Below are 11,018 nucleotides of genomic sequence, written 5' to 3'. Positions count from 1 at the left end.
ATAAATATCACATGACCTCACTCACTTGTGGAATATAATGAACAACATAAGCTGATGAACAAAAACAGATCCAGAGACAGAGAAGCATCTTTCAGACCATCAAACCTCAGCGGAAAGGCAGGGAAGGGTGGGGTAAAGGGGAGAGATCAACCAAAGGATCTGTATGCATGCATATCAGCATCACCAATGGACACAGACACCACGTGGGTGAGGGCATGATTGGGGTGAGGGGAGGTAATGGGGGGATAAGGACACATATGTAATACCTTAATCAATAAAGAAAATGAAAATTTTAAAAAGAAAGCGAGGCCTAGGTCCTGGTGCTGTGGGTCCTCACCATCTGGCGAAAAGCCTTAGAGTCCTTGGTCCGGGAGAAGGCTCGGTCGGGCACCCAGCGTGGCATCAGCCCTTCCATGGAGTTGGCCCGTGTCCGCTGCAGCTTGGCCAGCATGGCCTTCTCCTCTTTCTATATGGGCAGCATGGGCACAGGCTCAGGAAAGGGGCCCAGAGAAGGCCTCTGCCTGCACCTCCCATTTGTCCTTCTCCCCGCCTGACCCTCCCCTGACCCACCCTGGCCTGACCCGTTTCTGGCTGGTGCCCAGGATGAGGAAGGTCTCAATGTGCTGCTCCTTGAGGTATGCGTTGCGCTCACCGCCATGGCCTGGCTCCACCTCGTAGTCCCCGTTCAGGTACTGCAGCGTGGCCCGAGTGATGTGGATGCGGCTGTGTGGGCATGGGAGGGTGAGACCTGGGCGTTCTCTCCCACCTTGCTCCCATCCTCACCCCCTGGACCCCACACTCACCCGGCCCGGCCCCCCGCCTCCATGTGGTTGGCCAGAGTCACGTCATTGGACCACACATCGAACTGCCATTTCCGCAGGCCGAGGACACCGCAGTGCACGCGCCCGCTGTGGATGCCCACGCGCATGTTCACGTTCACACCTGTCACCTCACGCACCAGCCTGGGAGGAGGTGGCTCTGGCTTAGCTCCTGGCATTGTCTTCCCTACTCCCATCCCAGAGCCCGGGCCTTCCGCTCCCCTCAGAGCCGGGCGGGCACGGACAGGCCTGCTGCAGGGCACAGGAGCACAGCCTTGGCTGGTTGTGGGCAGAGAACTGCATGGGGCTCAAGGACAAATGTTTGAGAACTGGGTTCGCCAGCAGGGGTCCAGCAGCATCTGTGGAACTGAGCTCGGAGAGGAGGAATCACTGTTCTCCCCACGGGCCTGTCCAGCTGGCATTCTCTCCAGCCCTTGACACCTCCCCCTGGGTCCCGCTACCCCACCCTCACTGACTGGAGTCTCAGGTACTCAGGGGCCTTGACAGGGGCTGAAGAAAGATCCATTTCCTCCCCAGTGATGGATCTCAAAGACAGAGAAACTGGCCAAAACTAAGGAAAAGCCCTGAGAGCCTATTGAAGGGTAGGAGCAGTCTGGGGCACCTTCAGTTCCAGGAAGCCTGGGAGGGGTGCTGCTTACGAGATGGCCTCGATCATGTCTACCCCCATCTCCACACAGCAGTGGGCATGGTCTGTCCGGGCCTCTGGCAATCCCGACACACAGTAGTAACAGTCCCCTAAGATCTTGATCCTCAGGCAGTGATTTTCCTAAGGAGATTGGAATTGGGGGAGAGTCACCTTACTCTCTTGCCCACCCCGCCTCAGGCCCATCGCCCTCACTGCAGTCTCTATCTGCCCCCACGCCCTCAGGCTGCTGCCAGCCAGGCTGTGCTCCCACCAGTCCACCCTGCCCCCAAGCCCCAGCACCCTCACCGCAGCCAGCTTGTCAAACCGCGCAAACAGCTCATTCAGGGTCATGACCAGCTCCTGTGCAGTGCACTGGGATGCCAGGCTGGTGAAACCTTCGATGTCCGCAAACAGGATGCTGTGGGCGATGGGGGAAGATAGCAGGTGCCACATGACCCTCAAAGACTCCCAGATCCCCCACTTTTCCTGCATCCTTCCACCCCACCCTACCTGACGTTGTCATGCTTCTGGATGTAGATCTTATGGAACATCATGTCTTCTTTCTTTGTGTTAATGTCTTCTTTCATCTCCATGGCAACATGCTGGGGCAACACTGATAGCAGTAGCCGCTCCTAGACCAGTAGTTTTGACAGGACACCACTATTTTCTGGGCCTCGCTTTTTAAATCCCTCCTGGTTCCACCACATTCCCTGAGCCCTCCCAGACTTCTCTGTAGACCCGAGCTTCTCCTCTGGATGGTAGCCTGACCCTCCTCCACTACAGCCCTCAGCAGATGGCCGCCCCAGCCCTCTCTGACCACCCCACATTCAACCACACCTCAGACGTGCTCCTGTGCCCCCTTCCACCCTCAGGACAGAAACCCCAGGGTCATAGGGTCTCTGTGACACACAATCAGAGAACCATTCACTTATTCCACAGAGTTGTATGGGGCAGCAGGTCCAACCTGCAAGTTATGCGGGAGGAGGCGGGGGAAGGCACCTCAGGGAGCAGTCCCACCTGCTGCCGGTTCTCATGCTGCAGGTGCAACCGGGCTTGGATGTAGCCACGAGTCTCCTGAAAGGCCTGTCGCTGAGACACCTCAGCCGGGTAGTGTGTGCAGATGCCAATGACGTTGGTGCAGAGGAACAGCAGCATGTTGGCACCGAGCTGCAGGAGGGAACAGGAGCTTGGTGACCACCCTGCCCATGCACAGGTGTGACTAGATTCTATAGATGAACTCCTCTGGAGAGGAAGGCAGGGATCCTGTGCCATCTGTCCCTAAACTGTCCCCACCCCTGGGAAACATCTGCCCTACTACCCCCGCACACCACCACCCCCAATAGGAGTCCAGGTCCCTTCCTGGATCACTGCATGGCTAGAAATGAGAACTTTACACAGCTCCTGGGAGTAGAAGCACAAACTGGGACAGGTAGGTCCCGGGACTGAGCCCAGCACACTATGATCTCCTACCCCACAAACATCCTCAACAAAAGACAAATGCTGCTGCTTCTGCACCTGTTTCTCCTTGCAGGACAATGCCCAGGAGACTGAGCCCTACATCCTCAGTGAGTGCCCAGGACGATCCTCTCCTCTCTCTGGGCCTCTGTGTGCTCATATAGAACCTAGAGAGGGAGAATAGGAAGATCTCCACGGTCCCTCCTGGCCCTGACATAATAAAAATTACTGTTATTGTTACAGGAGCTAATTTGTTTGCTAACTACAATGTGCCTAGATTCTATATATGTGTCTTCTATACATTAACATATGTATTTCTTACAACTCTATAAAGTAACACTACCTCATTTTAAAGGCGAGGGACTGAGGCCCAGAGAAGGTAAGTAACTTGCCTAAGATCACACAGCTGGTAGTGACTGGTGTGGGACTAGAGTCCAGGGCAGCCGGACTCCAAAGCTTCTGTCCTAACCCTACTGTACAGTGCATCCCAGGTGTCCGAGGTTCCTACTCACCCCATTTACCCAAGCTCTTAAGGCCCAGCCTCAGAGTCCAGGCTTGGGAGCCATTGATTCTACAGACATAAAAAACCCTTCCCAACTGGGATGGGGCGCCACCACGCCCAGACACCCCCAACATTTGGCCCCACAACCTAGGACCCTGATCTCAGGATGCTCAGCCCTCAATCAGCATGAGCAGCACTGACTGGAGAGCAAGTCTGAAGGAAGCTGGTCTCAGTGCTTCTGGAAACTCAGGGGTTAACCTGGCATTCGTGGCTCCACCCCAGAGCTGGCTGGTAGCACCAACTGGAAGCCAGGAGTTCTGGGCTCTGCCCACAACCAGACCTAGTCTTGCAAACTGGGCAGGTCACTTAATCTCTGGGACCGCAGTTTCACTTTTCTTGGGTCAGAAGGAGGAGGGTCTGGCTAGCCCGAGAGCCATTTCCAGCTCTGACCCTCTACCATTGGCCTCCTGGTCTCCCTCCCCAGTCCAGATGACAAGGCCCCCCTCCCAGCAGCAGGGGTGAAGAGGGGGGCACACTATCTCCCTCAGGGGTTTCTAAGAATAGCCCCCAGTGGGGGAGAAGTAAAGGGGGGGCACAAACCAAGCAACTTCCCTTCCTGGCCCCAGGAGCCCAAGAGGAAAATGTGAGTCATGATAGAGGGAAGGGGAAGGGGGACGAGAGACTGAAATAGATCTGTACACAGACCCCTATCAAACTGTGAGAAAAAAATGGATGCCAGGGCACTGCAGGAGACTCCAAGTGGGGCGGAGTTAACTGGGTGAAACTCGCAGTGTGTCTGAGTGAGTGGGTCAGAGACTAAAGACTTCTTCCTGTGAGCATGAGCGAGGCTGGATCTGGGAAAGGGTTTCCCAAGGAGCCTAGAAAGGAGGCCACATCCCCACCCTATCCAGAACCATATGCCAGCTGGGTGCAGGGAATGGCCCTCAGCTCAGAGAGGAGGTGTGGAAACCCCAGCCCTGGGACTCGCACATGGGCAGGGGCGACTTTCCCCACGCCTCCCAAGAGTGTGCTTGCTGGGCCCCACGGGGTGAGGTTGCAGCCAGGTGCCCCTGGGGAGGCGGGAGGCTGGCATAGTCCTGGCCTCCACGGGACTGTGCCTCCCCAGTCAGGCTCTGGGCCTGGCTCTGGGCACCATGCCAGCTGAGGGCAAAGAGACACCCACCCACCCAGAAATGGGTGGGAGGGGAAGGGAGGCACCACCTCCAAGCTCCTCCTCCCCCAGAAGGCAGTCCAAGTCCAAAGCCCGGTTTGATAGCTATCCTGGAGGGAAGTAGGGGGCTAGCAGGGGCACAAGGACCCTGGCCCTTTAAGAGGCCTGACAGTGCCCTGCAGGCACATGCTCCACAAACAAAAGGGCTATAAAGTTACTTTTAAAAAGGTACATTCTGTTCTGGGAGCACAGGCTAGGCTGGGAAGGGCATCAGGCCAGAGCACCCAGCTTCTCACCCTGGGAGCCCCAGGCAACTTCCTCTTTGTGGGTGGGGCTAGGGTGGGCTACAGGCCACAAGCCCCGGGGCTGGCTCCCTCCAACCTTGAGCACAGAGGACAGCAGCCTCTAAATCAGGGTGCCAATAGCAGGATCATGAGGTGTGCTGGCGGTGGAGGGGGGGCTGGGGGAGTGGCTGTGCCCATAGCAGCCCCTGAAGGATCACCTGGCCAGACAGCCTGGTCTACTCTCTGGTCAAGCGGACGGCATGAGATGGCCGACTCCACAAGTTCACGTCTCTCTAACAGGGACTTCGTGGATGCCCCTTCACTGGGTACCAGCACCTGCAGCGTCCCCACACCTCCATGCCCCACAGGAGAAGGCTGAGCTGCCCTGCCATGCTGTCAGATTCACTCTGGGAGAGGGTGGGGCCCTAAAGCAACATCATGAGGCAGACACTATTTTTATCCCTGTTTTATAGACTGGGAAACCAAGGCTGGGAGAGGCAAGGCTAGTCGTCTAGGATCTTACAAAGAACACAGCCCATTGGATGGCCAGGTCCTCCTGCAGCCAAGCCTTCATTTCTCACTCAACACCATGTCAAGCCCACCTCATCCTCCACTCAACTCGGAGGCAGCAGCCAGCACAGAAGTACCGCTGGTACAGGCGCTCCAGCTTGGCTGAGCAGAACTGCTTGGACTGGAAAACCTGAAGGCAGCGCTGCCAGACCCTTGGTGCCCAGTGGGAAAGGAGAGGGCGGGATGAGCTCAGACCCTAACACCTCTCTTCTGCAGTCCAACCCCATTCAAACCACTCCCAGCCCAGGAGATACGGACCCACCCTTCACCTTGCCTGTCCTCTCAGAGACAGCCTTGGCCCGGGAGACAGGCAACTCCTCCCTCGCTAACTCCATCTAAAACCTGCCCAATTCCTCCAGATCCCCACCGAGAGCTACATTTCAGAGATGGCACCAGGGCCTGAGTCTCAGGTGTCAACTTGGAGCCAGACATGTCAATGCCTGGATGGTCGCCTACACTGACCTCTGGGCCTGAAACAACTCCACCTCCAGCCTTACCTTATGTCACTATGGCTACACCACACTATTTCAAGGGCCTCAAGCCCAAGAGCTGTAGACTGTGGCCCACAGTGAGAGCACAGGCTTGGGTACGCCCTCCTCTCAGAGTGTCCTCTGCCCCAGATCCCAAAGGGAGGCCAATCCTTGAAACTTGACCTCCCATCACCTGCCCCTCTTCCCAGACAGAGCCAGACATCCCCGCACCCCATAGCCACCCAGGACTCACCCACCCCAATTACCAGACCCCTTCTCATTCCTAGCCTGGTGCCCCCATACCTGTCTTCCTGACCACCCACCTGCTTCCAGAGGAAGGCATCACCACGGTTGAGTTGCCAGGCCAAGATCAAATGCAAGATGGAGAGGCCCAGGCCACTGAAGACAGCTGCCCGCATGCGGATGGGTAGGAGCGTGTAGGTGATGTAGACAAAGAACACGGGGCACCAGAGGCCCGCAGACGGGCTGTGGGGGTTGGCTGCCAAGGCGCCCCCAACCTGCACAGCCGCCAGGATGCCCAGCACCACGTAGCTCACTACCCACATGGAGTCCTGGCGGAAGCTGTGTTGGTTGCACACCACCATGAGCACCACAAAGAGGACGGCCGCGCAGGCCAGCAGGGCCACGTAGGCAGGCTGAGGGCGGGCGGGCGCAGCATGGAAGGCCAGCAGCACAGCGGTGAGCAGCACGAGCACCGCCATCAGCAGCGTGAGGCTGCTCTGGTTCATCTGGAAGAAGTACCGCTGGTACAGGCGCTCCAGCTTGGCTGAGCGGAACTGCTTGGACTGGAACACCTGCACCAGCCGGCGCCAGCAGGATCGCCTGCTCCTGGGTGCTACATCGGGTGCCACCTCAGCCACCCCAACCGCCACTGTTGTCTCAGGGTCCTCAAAGCCCAGGGCCACGGCCCGCAGCCCCAACTCAGTGCCCTTGCTAGGGCCCCCCCTCCGGATGAAGGCCTCCTCCTGCCAGGGGCACTGAGGAGGGGCTTCAGGGGTGGGGCTGGGTGGCTGTGCATCCCGGAGGCAGCTCATGTAGCGGGGTGCGCAGAAGCCACTGGTCCGAGTCCTGTGACGAGGGCGCTTCTGCCCATTGCGTTCACCCCAGGCTGTTTTCCGTTCATCCACTTTGGGCACCAGAAGGCCACTAAACCATGACATGCTGCAGGGAGGAGAAGAATGAGACAGTATTAATATCACCATCACAGCCTGCCACCACTAGTAGCTATTATTAACTGAGCACTTCCCATTGCCAAGTTCAGTGCTTCAGACACATCATCCTCACAAAAGGACTCTGAGGAAGACCATGGTATCCCCACTCAACAGGTGAGGGAACAAATGGAGACAGAGGGAGGTGAGGGAACTTGCCACATAAGTGTGAGAACTAAGATTCTAACCCAAATCCATCTGATTCCCAAGCAGTACATTTCAACATTCACCTCTTCCCTAAAAAGGCACAAATTTCCTGGTGATTAGAAACTCCAGTGCCTGTGTCAATAAGCAAAGCTACCCTGGTTCAGGAGGGTGCACGCCCTGAGCACGGGGACAAGCACCAGCCCACACCAGTACATTGTGGCCCCTGGCGTCCCACTGGAGCCTGTTCTGATTTTTCAACAGAAGCTGAAAACTAATATATAGATTTCAATGAGAAATCTTCTGATTTTTCAACACTGGCAAGTAAGTCACATTTTTCAGTGCTGCAAGCCAAATAAATCAAGTCCACAGAATGGATTCGGCCTGGGAGCTGCCAGTCGGTGACCTCTGTACAAAAGGGAATCTTTCCACATCCTTCCCCATCGCACTCAGACACACACTCACACACTAGGCACACTTCGCCAAGCTGAATCCAGCTTCTCCCCCAGGTCACGGTTTACATGGAACTTCCTCAGGAAAGATGTCCCAGCTAAGTTTGGTTCCCTGTTTACCCTCTGTACATTTCCTCCATGGTACTTACCACAGTTATAATTAAATCATCCTTTGTTTAACGTGTGTCCCTCTGACTATACATAGATTGTATCTATTTTGCTCAGTGTTTTATCCCCAGCACCAAGTACGAAACTTGGCTCATGGAAGGGACTCAATAAAATGTATGTTAGAAAGATAGAAAGCTCAAAGGCTTTGGTATGGAGCGGCTGACGTGAAATAATAATGATAATATTATGATTCGTCATCTCTCTCACAGCACTCCAGTCCTCTTTGCCGGTCCCCGATACACGATGCACAGGCCAGCCTGGGACCTTGCTGCTTGCTGTTCCCACAAGAGCTCCTCAGGTCACAGCGCCAGTGTTCCCTTATCATGCGTTTTCTCTGACCACTCTATTAAAATAGCAACCCCCTTTCCTGGAGCCCCTATCTCTCTTCCTAGCTTTATGCTTTATTTTTCTCTGCAGCTCTTATCAGCAACTGCCATTCCATATACTTTTCTTATTTGTTTGTCTGCAACCTCCCTAGGGTCCAAATAGACGTTCATTGAGTAGATGAATGGGTGGGTGGATGGGTAATATGCCCGTGCACGTTCTTTGTGCTTTAAACTTTCCAGGGTCCTTTTACGGGCTTAATTCCACCTGATCTCCACCAGAACCCCATGAAGCTGGCCCTGTGGCCACCTTCTAAGTTCCACTGCAGCTGTATATGGCTGGCCCAAGTTACAGAGATCACAAGTAACCAAATCAGCCCCGGAGCTCAGGTCTCCTGGCGTGAAGTGTCTTAACCTGGGTGGGAGGACTCCATGACAACGCCCTCGATGTGTCTCCTGGCTGAGCCCAGCTCCAGAGGTGAGGATGAAAGCACCGTCATACAGGATGCCTGTGCCCCCACCAGTGCTACACTCCTCCATGCCCACAGGGCACCCTGAGGGGCTCCTTGTACTTAAACCTGCCACCAGCAGCATGACATCTGTACTCACTAGGGGACAAGAGGAGAGTACCCAGGGCTGGCCCTAGGTGGCCACAGGACCAACCCCTCCAGCCAGACAAGCTGTGCTCCAATCAGACACCCAAGGACCCACAAAGCAGAATGCAAACTGGGATCTCTCTGCACAGAGGAAACCCCCACCGCTGGTTCACCCTCAGCCAAGTGTTCTTGCATCCCTTCTCCTATATCTCACAGAGCAGCGCACCCTGCAGACTCCTTAACATCACCAACAGCACCATATGGAGGGGCAGGCAGAAACCCAAGACTTTTGATCAGGATGTTACTTGCAAAAGGTCACCAAAGCCTGGCTCCTCAAAATACTTCATTAGAAGCATGATCTTCGGAGACAGACCAGGTTTCAACCCTTATTGTGATTATCTGCTATCTTCACCACCTTTGACAAGTTGCTTAATCTCCCTGGGTCAGTTTCTTCATCTGTGCAATGGGAATAGTACAAGTTGTGAGGAAAGACTCTAACAGTACCTGTCACGTAGCACACACTCAATAAATAGTTCTTCTCCCACCCTACGCCACTTGGAACCCCAAACTCCCAGTGTTCAAGAGATGGAATGACAGAGAAGTCATGAGCAAGAACAGCCATCTCCCCAGCCAGTCAGACGCCTGGTTCTATCAGTCCCTGTGTCCCCAGCTGTCAGGCCCCAGAGCTGCTGGAGACAGAGCCCAGAGTGAGCAGGTTTCCCACACCACCCCATGATATTCTGCCTGAGTCTCCTCCCCCTTCCCCAGTCCCTTGACCTGTTACTCTCCCCACCAGCACCACTAGCCCAGAACTCTGTTCCCAAAGGACCTGCTTCTGGCCATGTTCCCAGCCCCCTGGAAGCACATCCTAACATCTGGCTCATACCCCCAGAAGAAAGGGCAGACACTGTCCAGGGGAACACATGACCCTCCCAAGAACACTCTGACTCCCACTAGGGGATAGCTTCAGAGCTCTGTAATTGTCCAGCAACTGCAACCATCCCTCCCCGGGCTCCACTCCAGGCACTGCCCATCTTGGAGAACTCACCCCATGTCAGGCTAGCATGGCAGGGAACAGGGGAGGGCACTGTTCAAAGCCACAAAACTTCCCTATATGGTCCCTCAATCCACCCTGTCCAGGAACCCATCACTATGAGCCGCAGACCACCTCCCTGTTCCCCAGAGACAGGCTCCTGAGCTTGTGCCAACAATGTCCTCCTCCCCTGGCTCCCTGGCTCTTCACGCTACAGATCTGCTGCTCCAGGCACCACGGGCTCCCACATGTCCATTCAGCCTGGCAGGCAGAGGCCCAGTGCCTCCCATACCTCCAGTCCCTCCCAAACCTTGATCCGCCAACCTGAGACTCAAAGTCTGAAGTGGGCCAAGGCCCAGCCCCAAGGATGGCTCTGTTCACCGCTTTGCCCGAACCTTCTTCCTGGCTACTTCCTGTCCACCCTCTCTCCAGGGCCCTCTGCCCCTGCCCTCCTTGGCAAAAGGAGGCTCCAAGGGACTTAACATGACTTCAGAAAAGTTCATGGCAGAAGGCACTGCCCAGGCAGGGCCCTCCAGTGCCAGCACCACCCACCATGCTGGGACATGGGCCTCAATGCCAGGCCTTTCCAGATGCAGAGGAGCCTCCCCTGTAGGAGGTCCAACAGTACCTACTCCTTGCTTCCCCAGCCCTTGGTCTCCCTGAAGACTGCAGAAGGCTCCCACCGCCACCCCCGAGCACACCAGCCCTCCAGGCTGCCCCTCCTCGCAGGGTCCTCTGGTGTGTGGGGCGAGTCCCGCCGCCTGATCCACTTCTAGCTTTGCACTCAGGCCCCGGAGCCGGTTCTTCTGTCGGCTCCCGGGCCCACAGTGCAGCGGCCCTGACACCACCCCTCCCCGGCATGCCAAGGTCTGGGGGGCGAAGAGGGAGACTCGCAGACCGAGGCATCCCTCCCTCCGCCCAGGCTGCCTTTCCTTCCCCGAAACAGTCACTCTCTAACCCAAACTCGGAGGCTCGCCCACTGCCACAGCCCCCGGGACGGCGCCTCCCCCGAGCACGCCTTTCCCGGGTCGGGAATGGGCTCCGGGTGGAGGAAGGGACGCGTGCGGCAGGGAGTCGGGGCCGCGAACTTGGGGCCCCCCATCTCCTCCCCGACTGCCTTCCGCCGCCCCAGCGGCCTCGGGCTCCCCGCACACACT

General features: G+C 56.4%; 1 protein-coding gene across 3 annotated transcripts in view; it reads right to left on the bottom strand.

Annotated features, from left to right (window-relative positions):
- Positions 1-10,888, bottom strand: part of ADCY6 (adenylate cyclase 6) — a 49,916-nt gene extending 39,028 nt beyond the window's left edge. For 2 of the 3 annotated variants that reach the window (XR_001512499.1, XM_006755482.2), the window contains exons 1-9: positions 10,852-10,887; positions 6,240-7,105; positions 2,482-2,631; positions 1,975-2,096; positions 1,771-1,882; positions 1,478-1,605; positions 804-962; positions 582-723; positions 338-466 (exon numbers count right to left, since the gene is read on the bottom strand). Coding sequence is in view for 2 of the 3 variants with exons in the window: in XM_006755482.2 (XP_006755545.2) it covers positions 338-466; positions 582-723; positions 804-962; positions 1,478-1,605; positions 1,771-1,882; positions 1,975-2,096; positions 2,482-2,631; positions 6,240-7,097 (1,800 nt within the window). In the remaining variant the exon portion in view is untranslated. Of the gene's footprint in view, positions 1-337; positions 467-581; positions 724-803; positions 963-1,477; positions 1,606-1,770; positions 1,883-1,974; positions 2,097-2,481; positions 2,632-6,239; positions 7,106-10,851 lie in introns of all 3 variants that reach the window. The other variant, XM_015558588.1, reaches the window with a different exon arrangement.
- Positions 10,889-11,018: the final 130 nt, after the last annotated feature.

Source organism: Myotis davidii, unplaced genomic scaffold (assembly GCF_000327345.1).
Source record: "Myotis davidii unplaced genomic scaffold, ASM32734v1 scaffold290, whole genome shotgun sequence".
Lineage (NCBI taxonomy): Eukaryota > Metazoa > Chordata > Mammalia > Chiroptera > Vespertilionidae > Myotis > Myotis davidii.
This window is presented reverse-complemented; position numbering and strand designations above follow the sequence as displayed.